Consider the following 19507-nt stretch of genomic DNA (forward strand, 5'->3'; position numbering starts at 1 on the left):
TTTGTGTTTCATTTATAGTCAACCTGTAAAGTGCTCATAAAACTCTCAAGAATGTTATTCATATAACACCCACCCCTCTACTTACATTATTTTGGTATGATCCACTATCTTAATACCTTGGCTTGGTTAATCAATATCATTCTGATAGGGGCCAAAGGAATTACATCTCTAGCTTGATGTTTTTTTTGAAGCAGCTTACATGACTAATGCCAAAATAACATGTAAACAGGTAACTCTTTGCTGGATTAAGCCCACTTAAGATGGCCAATCTTTTCGTGTGGTCAGCATACAATAAGATTTCTTTTGTCAAGTGAAATGTGAATTACCAGGAAAATGGTTTTAATTGCATCCGGAGCAGAATTTTAGCTTATTTTGACACAGCGGAAATAAAATTTATGCTAAGCGTATCTACAAATAGTGCGTTCTCAGAACATTTCTCTATTTTTTATTAGCAAGGTTGTAAAACCAAAAGGTAGCGCAGTAGAAACGACATTAAATTTTTACATACATAATGATTGGTGAAGAGAAAACTGAAAATACTTTGTAAGCAGATTTTTATCCAAACACTTAAATTAGCAACAAAAGTGGGATAAGATGTACATGTAAGGTATTTGATAACAATTTTGTGTGTAGTGGTTTTTTAAAAAATTTTTTATGTCTATTTACAGGATGGACAATTTATTTTGCCGCTACTACATGCAGTAAGATACAACTTGTCGATTTACAAAGAGAAACGACTTGTCGATTCATGTCAACAGAGCACAATGAGAAGCAACTTGTCAATTCAAAGACAGTCTTGTGACAGGTATCACTGCTAAGATTACTTTTTTTCCCTGACTGTATCTTCATTACAACTGAAGTACTACGCTCATCATTTTGCACCAGGAAAAGATATCGACTCAAATGTCTGCCATTGAATTGCATGAAGAAGGAACAGATCAAACAAAACAGACTCTTTTTACGATATGATGTATTCTTTGAGGGTATGGTGAGAAGACATCTTTCCCTCTTGAGTGGTGATTTCCCAGTGGGTACAGAATACACGGAATAATAAAGAGAAGAGCACACACTGTGTGTATCGGAAGATGTCTCCTATCTGTACACATAAATATCCATACCCATCTGTTAGTCTGTGTTCAAGGATCTTGTCATGTTTTGGGATTTGAAACGGGATGGAATCGATAATTAGTAACAATTGAATGTAAAAGACACAGAAAAAGTGAAAAGAAAATACATGTAGTATGCTGGGGACTTCCAACATTAATTAGACACCCCTTTGAAAAATGACTTCATTAAATTTCATATTCAGTCTCGGCATTCCCGTAACAAAATAGCAGTTTATTCCTTGATAACTAATGTATTTTTGTCCACTCTATTTTGCTTAGATCCATTTCAATTTTCAACATACAAATTACTCGTTCAGATCAGATTGAGATGGAACAAGCAGAAGGTGATACATCATCAGAAAGCCTAATCAGCAGCTTCTTGCTGAGAGCCACTATATTGCTTGCAGAACAGGAAACTTGACTAGATGCACACATCCAACAAAATTCATTCCGTTCACAAGATGTATGTGGTGACAGTAGGTCTGGCCACACTGAGTCTCAGGAGAGTAAATCTCAACTCAAATTTATGATGTCTCATCTGACATGGTTAAAACTAGTCCGTCAGGAGTGAAATGCTTGTTACAGTTAAAAAATTCATCAAACTAATGAATTCTGTATTTTCTACCTCAAGCTAAAGTGATCTTTTACGATACGAGGTACAACTGTACCTGCAAAGTACACTACAGAACTCACTTAAATATTTTAATATCGTTTCAGGTACAGCCGATTTCTGCTACAGATTCTGAGGTACATGTACTACAACAACAACTGTACATACAACCCCTTTCATTCTGAAGTCATCGGTTAATGAAGACTACACTGTCATTAGTTGGTTTATTCTTTAGTGTCCATCCACAAGGGCAATTCCTAGCTGTCATGATTCATGTCAAAAGTGAACTGTTTGCCGGAGGGTATATCTTACAAATGGCATACCAATGAGAGTCTGTTCTCAGTCTTGATAGCAGTGACTTCTCCCAACTTGTATCCAATATTCAGTCTTTAGTGAGTGTACATTTTTCCATGAGGCATATCCGATATCCTAAGACTTGCAATAAGTACCGTAGTAAATTTCTCACTTGTCAAATCGAAGTATGTTTTCCTTGCTGGCTTTAATACACTAGTGCTAAAAATATCCTCCTTTCGTTCCCTTACTACTACTAGTGTTTGAGTTACTTAGATTCTTACTGGCCGACATCTTCCTAAGCTTTCAAATATCAAGAATTTTTACAAATGGCATATTTCTCATCCTGCCTGTCAAATCCAAGTATTCTATTCTCCTTAGTATAAGAGTTACACAAATAGTATGAAATATCCTACTCTACTTTACCTACTGGTGTCTTATCTCCGTATTTGCCGACATCTTTCCAAGATTTCAAATATAATGAATCATATCAAATTCAATAGTATATTTCTTACTTGTCAAGATCTGAGCTTAAAATACAGTACTTAAATGTTACAAAAAGATGTGAAATATTCTTCTCTATGTGTTCCACAATACAGCATTCGTATCTCTGCTACTTTAGACTCTTATTGGCTGACATCTTTCTAGGCTTTTCAATGCAAGAAATCTTCATCGAAAGCATATTTGTTGCTTGTCAAAATCTATGCATTTTATGCTCCTTGCTTAGCATTATACAAACAGTAAGAAATATTCTTCTCTGTTCCTCACTGCTACCCAGTAGTACTTGTGTCTGTGCTAGCTACTTTAGATTCCCTCTGACTGATATCTTTCCAAGCTATCCACGAACCTTATTAGAGTATCTATTCACTACCGGATTTCCAATTCTCTACTTTGAACAGAGGATATTTCTTCATCGACATGGCTAATACGCTGGTGCCAGTAATGTAGCTATACTTGAGATTTGGCAGTCGTATCTTGCCTCTAATGGATGACTGCATGACTTAATCTCCTTGGATGATAACTAGCATGAAATGAACTTTTCACATTGATTTATTCTAAACAGATCTGACATTTACTCGGTAAATGTTTACAACCGATCTCACAATTTTCGCCATTTATTAGTCACCATATTTGCTCATTAAGCATCATCAGTTCATGAAAAAGGAAACAGTTTCAGTTTTGTAAAAAAGTCTTGACATATGAGTTTCATTTCTCATTTTGTTGTGTTGTGCTTATGTCTTGAACATCCGTCTTGTGTTCTCTCCACCATCCAACTGACAGATAATCACTTAGTAGGTATCTCGGGCAATGTGGGTGTCATTTCACATCAAAACTGAGCTGTCTTTCACATTTCTCTTATCTTCTGTACTAAGTTTGTCTAATTCCCTATTTTCTGCTCGGTTTAACCTTTTTTGTATCACTCGCAGCACATCTAACAAAATATAACATTTCTGTATGTGCAGTATTTGACAAAGTCTAGTTAGCATACACGATCCAAAATAAGAAATTACAGTATCTCCAAACTTACAAATTTTTAGAGCTTACAAATATAAAAAAATTTTCTATCTGCCATTTATTTGCAAGTACTGTATTGAACATTTCTCTATCGGTGCCGTGTTTGACATATCCCAATCTTTTAGTTCATATAACATCTGTCCATTTTCCACGTCATTGTTAAACGTTTTTTCTGTCGGCAACATTGTATTTATCATTTCCTTATTTGCTGTGTTTGCATTAAACATTTCTCTATAGTGAACAGCATGTTTAACACCTTTCTATTTCATCACCGTGTGATACCTCTTTCTAGTGAGAAAACTAACTAATAACTATCACCTGTACTACATTTCACATTTCCCTACCTGATGAACTTTAGGCTTTTTATATTTCTGTATTGTCGGTACTTTGCTTAATGTCCAAACAATACGTTACCAACATGAAATGCACTTTGGACTGAAAAAAAAACTTGAAAAATTAATCTATGTTGGAATGTTGCCAATAACTGTGTTATTCACAGACATTTCCATTCAGACTTTAAATTGTCTGCCACACAGCCATGATTGAAATGGTGTTGATGAGATAGAATTATTAACAGATAGATTTCCAGGGACTTCCTACATCCACTACTACTGTGTAAACTTGATTATACATCAACAATAACACACAGCCTGCTGGGCTAGACTTGTACACTGCAGTGTCCAACCTTGAAAAATTCCCCATTAGCCATATCCAAGTTGTACATACAAATAATTTAAATTTACCAGCTTCAATTACATTTACAATGGTGTCTCATATTTTGCAGGTTTGACGTTTTTGATTTTGTTTTCCAAAATAAGAACAAATTTGCAGAAATTCAAAAATTTCTGGATATCTCTTTTTGGGATTTAACAAATTCATAATGGCAACCATTATGTTCGCATTCCAGAAGCACATTTTGTATTTTCCTTTACATTATATAAAACAAAAGACAAAATTTAATTGGCATAAAACACTTAAGCATGACTTCTGACAACTGAATATTCTTCACCTAGACTTGTGTCATGGGGACACAAACTGAATTTCGTGAACATCAGGACATGCTTGGCTCTCCATAGACTCTCTGAGGATACTAATTAGGTCAAAGAGGGGGCACAGACTTTATGCTAATGAGGTCAAACTGAGGTCACAATGAATGACTCACATTTGCACCAGCCTACTTAACATGAAATTAGCTTCAGTTACACCAGATCAGAACTTACCGCCCTTTCACCTGAACCTCTATATTTCACTCTGGAACAGTAGTTCAGAGTTGCCAGACTTTATGCTAATGAGGTCAAACTGAGGTCATTCAGAGTTGCCACACACACAAATATTTGATAACCCGATTTTTGTCTGTTAGTGTATGTACATTTTAAACAATACTGGTCAGAGCAGACTTTATCTGGTGATGATAGGTTCCATGGGATAGGATTACAGTTAAATTGAAATCCATGGAATATTTGACTTGTATACGACAATAAAGATGGTAGAGGCAGGAAATGAGGTGTGCCAGGAATCAAATTGGAAATTCAATGAAGCTCAGCCCTTTTATTTATTCTTGACCTGAGGCGAATGTTAATGTCAATGGTCTTGTGTGTTAGTCAGTAATCACAAGGCATATGGTGGAAAGTTAGTACGTATACATATATGCAGACAGGCATATTCAATTTGTGTGAATAACTAGGAACATAGGAGGTCCAGCACACACCCTAACTTAATGTGATAAATCAAGAACCCAGATATGTTTCCATGTATGTATTCACACTCACAGACAAGTTTTCCAAAGCTATGAACATCACTACAAAGTGTAGACATAAAGGAACCAATGAATCATTTTTGTTTTGTTTTGCAGGGAGATTTTTGTTTGGGAGGGAAGGTTCTTACCTGTGAATCCGTCTGGACATATACAAGTGTAGCCGCGACCAGTTCTCAGACATTGTCCACCATTTTGACATGGATTAGAATAGCACTGGTTGATTTCTGTTATACAGAAATTACCGGAGAAGCCTACAGGACAGACACAGCGGTACTGATTGACTGGATGTACGGGTCTGAAGAGGACGGTCTGTGATTGCACAAATCCTGACGTTTCGCCGAATGCAAGGATTGATTGACACTCCTCGTTGTTTGCACATGGCTCAACCAGACACAGATTATCATCAAACGGCAGCACAGTTGATTCAGAAATCCTACTCAGCGTTGCTCGGTTTAGATAAACTCGTTGCTGCAGATACTTAGATGTATAGAAGTTACCGTCAAGAGATGAGGCAGAAAATGAAATGTTAAGGATATGGCCTTGGTCGACTTCATCATCTTGTACATTGAAGAGATACACATGTTTTTTGTCACATGGGACGATCTGAGCTAGCGCTGCCACAAATTTGCCATACATCGGTGACAAGAACTCTTCCTGGGTGATGTCAGCTAGACGCACGGTAACACTGTTGAACAGCATGTCCTCTGTTACCATGGTGACATTCAGCATCAGCACTGCGTCTTCTTGGTTTATGTTATCTACATAGGATAATAACAAACAAAAAGACAAACCGGGATTAGATTGTAGATAAGGTCCTCTTTACAATACATGTACTTGGTGCAATTACTTCAAATCATTTCATTAAACTGGGGGAACTAGAAATACACTTTAGGGTAAGTATTTCTAAACATTTGGTACTATAGTACATGTACATGTAGGTGTCAAAAAGAGAGTACAGTATGGTACAGTATAATGCAATACAATGCATGTACCACAACGCATGTACAGTACCACAGCACAGTACAGTACAATATAGCACAGCACAGTACACTACACTACAGTACAATACAATACAAATTATACAATGCATGTACAGTACAATACAGCACCACAGTGCGTAGTGCAGTACAGCATAGACAGTACAGCACAGTAAAATACAGCACAGTACAGCACAGCACAATAGACAGCTCAGTACACCACTGCACAGCACAGCATACATGTAGTACAGCATTATACAAATTAGCTACTGTGTAATACCCTAAAACCGAGATATTTTAACACATACTTTAACCATATCCGTACTCAATCATTTCAAAGAAAACTATGCCTCATGTTGTAATAAAGATAGTAGATAAATAAATAAATCCACCAGGGTTAGTAAAATACAGTATTCATATACAATATTAAAATCTGTACAGTACGTTTGAATTTTTCATACATATTGATATGTCTAACAATACTGACAACATTTTTTAAGTGCAGTATAGGTATCTAGCCAACAAAGGACCTTACAACCACCGGAATAGTACAAGTGGACATATCAGGAAAAAAAGTAGAATTATTGACAGGGGTCAAGGGTCAAGGGTCGACATTATTATTAGGTTAACAACACATGAAGGCATGTACTAAATACTGCCTAGGTGTGTCTTGAAGTATCTATTACAAATATCAAAATCTACAGGTACATATTTCTACAAACCCATGCGGTAGCTTTCCACATGATAACACTTCAAAGGCAGGTTAACTAAAATGCTTTATCAATGCACCCATTGAATACTTTGCTTTTTCACATCCCCAAGGGCTTTAGTGACCTTTGAACTCTATATAAAAATAGACACTACAGTTGGTCTTGTTATTAACAGGGTCAAACTTGTGGATGACACTTACAGCAAGATAGGCATTCTGGTACACATAGTTTTTTAGTCTAATTGGCTAGTTTGGACATACTGCGATTGCCTGTAGTCTGTTTATACATCATTTTCAGATATTAAAGAATGGAAGTCAATGCTAAACACAAGTACTAGAGTGGTATGGCTAAAGGGGGGTATGCCTTTGACATATGTCAAGTAGGGGGCTGTGAATGTGGCGCTACTTTTCAAGTGTTTTTGTTCCACAAGTACATGCAAATTTGACCATAAACAGTTTCTTCTCCACTGTCTATCATATGATTTGAAAAATTTCATTCCCATTTTTAAACAGTTTTGCTTTAACAAACTGTGGCAGAAGATGTCAAAACTAATGGCAAAGTAATTCTCTGTTAGTGGGCTTGTAAGCCGGGACCTGAGCAAAAACACTGTGATCTGTCAAACAGTTTTTGCATATGCCCCCAGGTAAGCTTAGCTGGGACACTGAACAAAAGGGTAACGGCTCACTATAATTGGGTTTGGGTAACAACAGCAACAAATCACAACCTACAGCACCATGGATTCTAATCAGTCACTAGTGTCTAGGGGGTACTGGTAAAGATACAGGTTATAGTACACTGTGATGTGATGACTGTTATCTTTGGTGCACTCAGCTGAGCTGAAACTCGGTGTTATCCCAAAGGCAAATATCAAATTATTTTATTTCAACAGTAGCTACAAGTACACATAGCTATTCAAGAATCAATCCAGTCATCAGTACACACCATGTGTAACCTTATCAAGTTCTTAATCCTGGTCTTGGTAGCGAGTTGACCGGTGTTTGGCGTAGTGGGTAAGGAAAGATAACCAGAGTCGTAGAGTATACTCAAAACACTACATTCTTTATTGCTACATGTGGTACACTAAAGTTACAAGCCAAGGATAATGAATAACCCAACCCCTAATTAATATTCATGTACTGCTCATGAATAGTAATGTAATGGAATAGGCAGGGCACATGTCACATACCTCCCCCCTTCTTTTGATGAAAACTGGGTTCTTCATCATAAAGGCAGTAACCCAAATTACACTACTGCTATTCCATGTTGGTCAAGCAGGATAATATAGATCTGAGTGTACACAGGGTCACTCTAATGTTTCGCCAAAATACACCCAGTGGTAAGATTGTACTATTGTATCATAGCCTGCTCAACCTCACACATGCTAACTACTCGCACTCTATCTCACATAACTCATGCCATGCCCTGGATAGTGCATCAGCATTCCCGTTATCAATTCCCCGCTTATGCTCTATGGTGAACTGATACTCTTGCAGGACAAGGCTCCAACGTACTAACCTGCGATTTTTACCTGCGATACTACCTAACCAGGTTAGTGGATTGTGGTCGGTTTGTACTGTGAATTCTCTTCCATACAGATATGGTCTCAGAGTTTCCACAGCCCAAACAATAGCTAAGCATTCTTTCTCTATTGTGGGGTAGTTTATTTCACGGGGAAGGAGTTTCCTGCTTATGTACTGAACCGGATGTTCTTCCCCCTGAATATCTATTTGACATAGCACGGCCCCAATACCATAGTCAGATGCATCCGTCTGAACTATGAAGGGTCGATCATAGTCAGGCACACGCAAGACTGGTGATGAAGCCAGACATTCTTTCAATTTAACGAAGGCTTCTTCACATACTTGCGTCCACACGACAACGGTTGCTTTCCCTTTACGAGTCAATTCAGTCAAAGGGTATGCAATAGAAGAGAAGTTTGCGATAAACTTGCGGTAGTATCCTGCCAAACCTAGAAATGATTTAACATCTTGTTTTGTTTCCGGTTTAGGGAATTCCGCCACCGCCTTAACCTTGTCTTCCATTGGCTTTATCAGGCCATTCCCGGCCTTATGTCCTATAAAGGATGCTTGGGATCCCCCTATAAAACACTTAGACGGCTTAGCTGTCAGTCTTGCTTTACGTAATCTCCCAAATAGGCTACGTAGGTGTTTTATATGGTCTTCCCATGTTGGATCATGAGGGGACATATCATCAATATATGCCTCTTCACGAGGTTGGTCCAGCAACTTATTCATCAGTCTCTGAAAAGTGGCTGGTGCATTCTTCATTCCAAAGGGCATGACTGTGAACTCATACAACCCATATGGGGTTACGAAGGCAGATTTCTCCTGAGCACTCTTACTCAGTGGAATTTGCCAATACCCTTTTGTGAGATCTATGGTTGAGATATACTTTGATCCCCCAACCTTTTCCAACAGGTCATCGACCCTGGGCATCGGGTACGCGTCAAATACTGTGACACTATTGAGTTTCCGATAGTCTACACAGAATCTCATCGTACCATCCTTTTTCTTTACTAACACAATCGGAGATGCCCATGGACTTTTAGACTCTCTAATAATGCCTGCTTTCAGCATTTTATCCAATTCCTCCTTTACCGTTTCTTGGACTGCCTGAGGTAGTCGGTAAGGCCGTTGGCGAATAGGAGTCGGATCAGTAACCTGTATATCATGTACTACTTGATCTGTACACCCTGGTACATCAGTCAGTACGTCACTGAACTCCTTGAGCATACGCAACAACTCTGTACGTTGCTCAGGAATTAGAGAGTCTGCCAACTCCACATTTTGCCATGTTTCACCACTCTGCACAGGGACATAGCACATCGACTGATCAGTCTCATCATCCTGATCGGCTATCGATACCGTATTGACATGGCAGACTGACTCCACTCTGTCATTCCATGCCCTGAGCATGTTAACGTGGTAGGTTCTCTTTGGTTTTCTACGACCACCTCTCTCTACCTCATAGTCTACATCAGTAACCTTCCTGATTACTTTAAAGGGACCTTGCCACTGTGCCTGTAGCTTATGTGAGGAGGATGGCAACAGGACAAGAACTTTATCCCCTATCTCAAAGGATCTGTCTCTTGCAGTCTTGTCATACCAACGTTTCTGTCGATCCTGTGCCCTCTTCATATTCTGTACCACCTCCTCTGACATTTTTGCTAGCCTGTCCCTCATGGTAATTACATACTGGGCTAAATTCTCCTCTTCTGGACATTCTCCTGTCCACTGCTCCTTTAACACAGCAAGTGGCCCCCGAACATTCCGACCATAAAGTAGTTCAAAGGGTGAAAATCCTGTGCTGTCCTGCGGAACCTCCCTGTATGCAAACAAGAGATAAGGCAGGTATTGATCCCAATCCTTCGGATCATCAGCCACATATCGACGGAGCATACTTTTCAATGTGCCATTGAAATTTTCCACCAGCCCGTTACACTGTGGGTGGAATGGTGTAGTTTTGAGTTTGTGTATGCGCAACTTTGCACATAGATCCGTCACCAATTTCGACAAAAAATTGGTGCCTTGATCACTCAATATCTCCTCTGGTATGCCAAACCGACTGAATACCTCTATCAGTTGATCTGCCACCGTCTCTGCTTCCATGTTTGGGATTGGCAAGGCATCAGGATACCTTGTTGCATAGTCACAGAGAACTAATATGAATTTGTTCCCCCGACTGCTCCTTGGTAGCGGTCCTACAATATCCATTGCAAGCCGCTGGAAGGGAGTTTCCACAATAGGCATGGGAACCAATGGTGCTTTCTCAGAGGCCAACCGTCGTGCGGACTTTTGACAAGGCCCACATGTGCGACAGTGGTGTGAAGCCTCCTTAAATATACCAGGCCAGTAGTAATGTTGTAGTAACCGCTTCTTTGTCTTTTCAATACCAAGATGCCCTGACATAGGGATGTCATGTGCCATTCTTAGCAAAAGTTTTCGACATTGTAAGGGTACTACTATTTGTATTACATTTTCTGTCCGTTGTTTTGGTTTCCATTTCCTATAAAGGAGTTTATCCTTCCAGAAGAAACAGGCTTTATGACGATCGATTTGTTCCTCTGGTACAACATTATCCCTAACCTTAGCCAAAGTCGGATCTATCAGCTGTATTTCTCTCAGCTGGTCCGGACCTAACTGTGTGATATCAGCCTCCTTCTGGGCGTCATCACTACCTTTTACCACAGTACCTATGCCCTCCAGTGACACCCTCTCCCGCTCACCATCAGACACATCAGTAGTTGTCGGTTTTTCACCTTCAACCTCCCTCTTACTCCTTATGCATTCATCACTGGTACCTATACTATGACTAGTCAGCGGAGCAACTAGTTCCCCTACTGGTGTTGCCTTAACACCAGAGGCTAGTTCACTCTCTTTTACTTTAGCCTCCTTTCGTCAATGGCTTTCTGTTGCCGCCTGGTGACAACTAAAGTCCATGCTGCATTTTGGCTTCCCTTCGACTTCATAGTTTCATTACCCAGCAAAATATCATAGGGTAAGCCCTCACGCACACCGACTCGCAATGGTCCAGAAAATGCCTCGCATTTAAGGTCAATGATAGCCATTGGTACTATCACTGGTTCCTGTGGACCAAAGCAAACAGGAGTGTATGAATTGGGTATGTATGTCCCATGCTGTGCTACACTTGGCTTCACCATGCTTAGATCACATGGTATCACCCACTGTAAGTTTTATCCAATCTCCACAGATTTGATAAAATAGACTCACCCTCAGCAACAGTATCACCCTACTGTCACACCCAGATCTTTACATATATTATTTCACTTAAATGAGGATGTTTTGCTTACACTAATCCCATTAATATGTTGTACCAACATACACCTATAGATAGCAACTCTGTTAACTGCTTGTCACTGAGATGTTTTTTCCGCTTAGCTTATGTAACTTTGTGTACTTACTTGGGTTTGGCTTATGGACTCACCGGATACGGTCCAATTCAAAGCTTTCCAAAGTAAAAATTCACACACAGAAATGAAAGGAAAGGAAGAAAAAAAAATCTCAGAAAATTCAAATAACAATGTTATATGAATAAATACACAGAGTTCTCACGATAAAGTTCTTCAGCTCTCCAAAAGTTCACAGTTAGTCCACCTAATCAAGATTAAGTCCTCTCAACTGCAGCCTCTGAGCAAGTCCTTTATCACACGTTGCACCTTGGATAACTATTTCCCTCTGACGATGAAGTCTTCTTTCAATGGTTCCAGATAGCAAACCCCACATGTGTTGTACTATCCCAAAGATTGAACGCCCTTCAATGGTCTTCCACTACTGTTCCACTGTGTCTCAGCTTTAGATGAGTTTCAAATACAGCCTCCGGCTTCTGTGACTTTACCACGTGTATAAGCTCACACCAGAATTCCACACAGTACTGTATTAAACTCCACCTCTTGACTGCAGACCAAACTCCACCGAGTTTCTCAGCAAACAGCAGTTAATTTTCAGGATCACCAAGTTCTTTGTTTTCATCCAATTTACAGCACTTCCTTCTGAAGTATCTACTGACTCCGTTGGATTTCTTAGTTTCTGTAGCAAAGTTCAGTTTTGTCCGTAGAGTGTACTCACTCTGGTTTCTTCACAATTCCATGAAAAGTCCGTCTTTCATGAAAAAATCCCAGCGCTGATCACCAATGTAACCTTATCAAGTTCTTAATCCTGGTCTTGGTAGCGAGTTGACCGGTGTTTGGCGTAGTGGGTAAGGAAAGATAACCAGAGTCGTAGAGTATACTCAAAACACTACATTCTTTATTGCTACATGTGGTACACTAAAGTTACAAGCCAAGGATAATGAATAACCCAACCCCTAATTAATATTCATGTACTGCTCATGAATAGTAATGTAATGGAATAGGCAGGGCACATGTCACACCATGGTTTTGATAAATTTAAACCAGTTTCAAACTCAAATTCAGTAATATTAGCTTTATAAAGTTAGAATTGGACTTGAACCATTTCTATGTATGGATGGGGTACACTGTAAGTGTGTTTGTGTGTTCCTGTGCATTTTTGTGTTTGTTTGTGTGTGTGTGTGTGTGTGTGTGTGTGTGTGTGTGTGTGTGTTGTGTGTGTGTGTGTGTATATATGCGTGTCTGTCTGTACTAGGCTTTCTATTGTGAGAATTCAGAAAAATGTGTGAGTGAGGACAAAGAAGTACTCTTAATATATTTGTAGTGTGATACTTTTAAACACTGATTCTCAGTCTACCTCAACATGACAACATACTATCGATATTTTCATTATATTTTATTTTGATTTAAATCTACCCTGACACGGTGGATATTTTTATTCTAATACATGTACTTTAGGCCTAAAAAAATAACTGTTTGGTTCCAGTTACCCAACTCCACCTAGCTTTTCACTGCCATCCCTAAATTTTTTTTTATACGTGTGTGTGTGTGTGTGTGTGTGTGTATGTATGTATGTATGTGTATGTATGTGTATGCGTGTCTGTCTGTCTGTCTGTATGTATGTGTATGTGTGTGTGTGTGTGTATGTGTGTGTGTGTGTGTGTGTGTGTGTGTGTGTGTGTGTGTGTGTGTGTGTGTGTGTGTGTGTTGTGTGTGTGCATACATTATTTCCACCTTGTTGTAATAATGCATTAAATGTTACATGAGTTCAGTTGACATATTAGAGAAATCTACTTTGAATAAATTTCCCCCTCCTCTAGTACAGGGTTTCTCAAGCCTAAAGCAAACACTGTTATCAAATTGGTTAATACAATTATTTCAAGGTCAGGTCAGGTCAGCAGCTGAGTGTCCCTTATTCCAAGGTGAGCTCAGCTTAGAAGAGCCAACACCAGTTTGTTTGAATTTGATTGGGTAACGGGATACAAGTGACTACAAATTACAAACAGCCATAGTAAAGAGACCTTATAATATCATTTGTATTAACCAGCTTATTGTGCTTGTCTGATGTTATCTTTTCGGTGTCCTTAGTGAGGGGACAATTTACGATATCTTTTTTACAACTACAGAATTCCAATGCTGCGTCATTCATGCTTCAACTTGGATAACAAAGGCAGTTTCTGATATGCAAATGAAGTGAGCTGGCCTCAAAAGAAATACATGTAGATGCAGACTAACGGGACTGGTTGACAGTCAAAATATGACCTGTATAACCCTGTATGTGATACTAGGCTTTCTATTGTGAGAATTCAGAAAAATGTGTGAGTGAGGACAAAGAAGTACTCATAATATATTTGTAGTGTGATACTTTTAAACACTGATTCTCAGTCTACCTCAACATACTATCGATATTTTCATTATATTTTATTTTGATTTAAATCTACCATGACACACGGTGGATATTTTTATTCTAAAACATGTACTTTAGGCCTAAAAAAATAATTGTTTGGTTCCAGTTACCCAACTCCACCTAGTTTTTCACTGCCATTCCTAAACTTTTTTTTATGTATTTGAGAAAAAAATAATTAAATCGCAAAAATTGTTAAGTATCACGAGAAATAGTGGACGTGGAAACTGACATCAACTTAAAAAGACAAAATAAAACTGTTCTTCCAATCTGTAATGGCTGTACATCTGATAGGATGAAATAAACAACACAGAGACCATGTGGAAAAGAACAGAAAACCTGAACTAGACACTCACACAGAAAAAAAATAAAATAAAATAAAATAAAAAATCAACCTACCCCACCTATTCTAAAATTGAATGTAATTGGAACCACACAATTTTTTTTTATTAGGCTTAAACTGATTCCATATGAACATTCTATGAAGAACATTGGTTGGTTAAAAATGACAGACTTTTCTTTTGTTTGTGTAATTCTTGATATGGAATGGATGTAATTTTGAGTGTTGTTGACCTCGCTACTAACCATAGTAACAGCGTTGGCATATTGACAATGACCATGCTTCTAACCAGATTTGAACTTTATCAGTGACTATGATAATCTAACTGGACGTTGAATTTGAATACTGTCTGGTACTCTGCTACTGTTCATAACAGTCTGGTACAAACTTAAATGTAGTCTAGTGCTATCCATGCCATCAAATCTCAAGATCTATCTTTAAGATTTGATACTATGTATAGCACTAGACTAACTGACATGAAGCCACAGACCATGATAACCGCATTTGAACTAAAAGACAAATGACTATATGATAGCCTATGTTGAAGATTGACACTGACAAACAACATTGCTGACCTTTGCTACAGTCAATACATGTAATCTAATAGGTCTAATTTGAACTTAGCCACTGACTAAAATATTAAATGTGGAATCCAGTGACCAACCAAATTATAACTGCATCAAATTCAACATCACGATTCCTAGCAGTGTGTCTTCTAATGATAGCCAAATGTTGTTGTTGTGAGTCAAAATGATAAAAACTGGCATTTATGTAAGTCAACACATAGTAACAGATAGGGGAACACAAATTTTGGTGTGTCACTTAGAAATTGTGTGCGTCGATCAGTGGCACATCAAATTGGCTTAGGCAGCACACTCGAGGAATTACGGTGAAAGATCAGTTTCATTCTTGAACACAAACTGACTGCATTGACCAAACTATAAACTTTACAACCAGTGGTGGTATTTATCATCTTCAGGATACTCCTGTTTTCTCTTTGAAGTAAGAAGTAGATAAACAGCATGTAACATATTGCCAGAATCTGTTTGACCTTTGACCTGACTAACCTGATAGACAAACACAGTACATCTGAATGACAACAATCCCTTTGTAACATCAATAACCATAGATAACTTAGCAGTATAACATTAGTTAGGGTTGCACTAGTAACCCTTTTTTGGCTCTTCTCACAAGTAATTGTCGAGTAGTTTGTTTGCAATTATTTTACCTCCACCCCCCCCCCCCCCCCCCCCCCCCCCCCGGCCTCCACCCTGTTAAAGAATTTTCATTTATAATAAGCGACTTTACCCTTTTTTCAAGGGACTGAATAAACTACAACTTTTACACCCTTGTCCAACTAACCTGACAGACCCAATGCAATACTGCAGTGCCAGTATGCACATAGGGTATCTGCACTAGTGCATGTGGTAAGCTCTATAACCACACTTCCAGAAGTAAAGGAGAGAGAGAGAGTACATCGGAAAACAACAAAAACATTCACTTGTATGTTCAAATGATGATTTCTTCCTAAATTTTGTACATTTTTCGTCTTACTATTCTGCGTATTTAAAGAACGGTGACTCAAGCAAAACCGCAATCTCTGGCCATTCAGTTTTATGGTCATGCTTGACATTGTCTTCATTTCTTTGATACTACAAATTTATTCCAAATCTATACTATCCGTTATTTTCACCGTATTTCAAAAACCTTAGCTTGCACACCATAATTATCTGACACTGTGTACACTGTAATATTTTCTTTATTCAGCAGAAAATACTCGCAACACAATAGTCTTGTCAGACTTGTCTGCAACTTGAAGTGATAAGGCCCCTCAAGTTATGTGAGTTTCTCTCAAAAAAGTGATAGCAATAATAGACACATTTTCAATACACATATCTCTGCCACTGGTCAACATTCATCATCATAAACTGCTAGACTTGGGGAGGGGGGGGGGGAATGAAAGAAAAGAAAACCGATTTTGAGTCATTAACGGAAAGTGCTTGCTGTGACTTACAACTGTGTATGAAATTGAGATTTAGTTGTGGAGGTCATCTGACTAGGAATACAGACACTCGTCACTAACCAGCAGGCATTACATGTCTCAGTTCTGATTTACAGCGGCTTACATCAACGTGATTGCCAAAATCGAGTTCAAGATTTGCCATCTGAGGTCCTAGCAAAATTACCATGAAAACCAAACTGTTTCTAGTTTCACATTTCGTATCTTGACATATTTACAGCAAAAGAGTGGATGCTAGATCCACCATGTTATGACTGGATAATACAGACAGACGTTTTTTTTTTCTTTCACTACCTACCGCCATATTGCTTGTTATTCTCATATTATCCATTAAATGTCATTTTTATGGCCAGGCAAAATAATTGTGAATTACTCCAATAAAGATTTGAGTATGTATGGCTGATAAAATCAAGAAATTTTTTTATTCGTCTTTGTGGATTACATGACAACTCATTGTCCGTATTAAAAATGTACTATTACTCATTAAATGCCATTAGGAAGCCTTAAAAAGAACATTAATTTATTCATCACATCACATCTCAGACGTATGAATGGAAACTATCATAACTGCATTTGAAGTGAACTCAGCAGACAAAGTCTTGCACGCAATGTGCTAATAAGCCATACAGCCCAAAAATGGTATCCAATAACGACACTGCCAGAGGTTAACATACTCCATTAGTAGTTTGCTGCCATCTTGCCTTCTGTACACATTTATGAAATATTTCGTATGGCTTTACATTCTTTACTCTCAAAACCTTTTGAATTCAGTTTTTTTTTATATTGTATTCAACTATTCCTGCATGTACAGTTTCTACTATGAAAAATACAATTTACGTCATCCTCTAAAGGAAACTATTCAAATCACTAAAAGTGTTACATTTTTTCGCTTTCTTTTGCTCCAAATGATTTGTTGTGTTTCTGTTTAACCACGTAAGGAATTAAAGATATACCAATGTAGACTTTTGATATTTTACACCTTTCTGGTTTACATGTCAACAGTCTGGCTGTAGAACAAATATGGGTGACCTTATTTATTTTCTGTTTCTCATTACTTTTGACCGACTCAAATTTTCAGCTCCGACATTAAAATAAAATATTAAAAAATATTTTTGGCATGCCTCTAATATTTTGTGTAACAGCACCCTATTTTCATAGCAGCTATGAGTTGCTCGGTCAATCAACTAAAAAACCATCTTCATGTTCTCTGCCTCGCTGTTTCCTCCTCGTTCTGATTCTATCTACATTTTTGTATCAGCCCTGTCTGGCAAGAATAAGCAAGTGTCTTGACTGTGAATGCCATTGCCATCTACAGCCATGGTGGCGGCGGCGACACTTGTTCACAAATAGAGCATTTCTTTCAGGATGGTTTACAGTTGTGCTGAGAACATACATATTGTGAATAGGAGCTGAGAAAGGGTCTGTCACCAGGAATTCAATGAAAAGTCAGAAAGGAGGAAATGGAGAGGCAGAGAAACATGACTGATTTTTTTAAACTTTTATTTTTTAAATTGACCAACCGAGTGACCCATAGCTGCTATGAAAAGGTAATGAGAAATAAAAAAAAATTGGGTCACCCTATAACAGTGACAAATATTGTGTACCAAACTGAATGAACTTTAACCTTTCAACCCTGCTTTAATCTGATTTGACCTTTCAACACTGATTCTATGACTTTCAACACTATTGAATCAATATGATTTGACCTATCAGCTCTATGATTCAATATTTGACTTTTTCACCACTATAATGTGATTTGACCTTTCCATCCTGATTCACTGTCATTTGACCTTTCAACACTATGATTCAATGTGATAACAATATGATTAACCATGATTTGACATTCAGTCCTTAGATTCAATGTGATTTGACATTTCAACACTTTTCCAACATGATCTGACCTAACAATACTGATTCATTCTGATTTGATCTTTCAACACTGATTCAAAGTGATTTTGACCTTTCAATATTGTCAATGTGATTTGACCTTTCAACGCTTTTTTAATGTGACTTGACCTTTCAACACTTTTTCAATGTGATTTGACATTTCACCACATGGTGATTTAGTAGGAATTCTTTCACTTTCATATTCTACAGTTTTAACTTTCAGTTTATGATTTGATCGGGATATAATTTCAAGCACTGTGATTGGGTGCATTCCGACCTTTAACCCTATGATAACAGACGAAATCTATGAATACAAAATCTCCAACACAAATTATTTCAATGACTTTTACAATAACTGATATCAACAAATTTTACTTCTTACCAAAATTTCATGTAGTAGTCGCTGCGTTTTTTAAAATAAATATATTTAATTTATGCATAGTATGAATTTATAAAGCAGTTTGAAATAATCGTTGGTGCATGGGATATCACTTTAGGTCTATTAACCTCTCTATAGGAATTCATAGAGTCTACTATGCTGGTGGCAGTCGTCAAATATTGATCTAACACTGCACATACCAATCACCAATATTCACAACGTTGACATTGCAAATTTATGACTGAATCTATTAATTCAATTTCCGTTAAATTTTTATTTTTTTTTAAATAATAAGACATCTTTTGTTTCATTCGGATCCATTCTTGATAATTTAATGTGAAGTCAATACAGAAAGATCTGATTAAATTCAGTGCAAGGCTTGGCTATGTGTTTACCTTGGCTGACTCATTTGCAAATCTCTTCTTATTAAATCTCTTCAGTAACTAGCTACTTTGATCATGACGTAGATTTAAGCTGCACTGAATAAGAAGTCATTGAGCTTGGGGGCCAACTTTGACAGCTTTGGCTAGTCACTGTTTATTTATTTCGCCAACTAAAAAAAGCTCAGCCTTTGTGAAAATACAAATTATATAAAGTGAACGCTTATCCATCATGATTTATCAT

At 37.8% G+C, this 19507-nt stretch overlaps 1 protein-coding gene across 9 annotated transcripts in view; it reads right to left on the reverse strand.

The window, feature by feature from the left end:
• The window catches only part of LOC144439294 (cadherin EGF LAG seven-pass G-type receptor 2-like), an 87114-nt gene that overhangs the window by 55673 nt on the left and 11934 nt on the right, over positions 1–19507 (reverse strand). For all 9 annotated transcript variants that reach the window (XM_078128636.1, XM_078128613.1, XM_078128598.1 and 6 more), the window contains exon 3: positions 5407–6036. In XM_078128636.1, coding sequence (XP_077984762.1) covers positions 5407–6036 — 630 coding nt within the window. The remainder of the gene's footprint in view (positions 1–5406; positions 6037–19507) is intronic.

Source organism: Glandiceps talaboti, chromosome 1, assembly GCF_964340395.1.
Source record: "Glandiceps talaboti chromosome 1, keGlaTala1.1, whole genome shotgun sequence".
NCBI classification, from domain to species: Eukaryota; Metazoa; Hemichordata; class Enteropneusta; family Spengelidae; genus Glandiceps; species Glandiceps talaboti.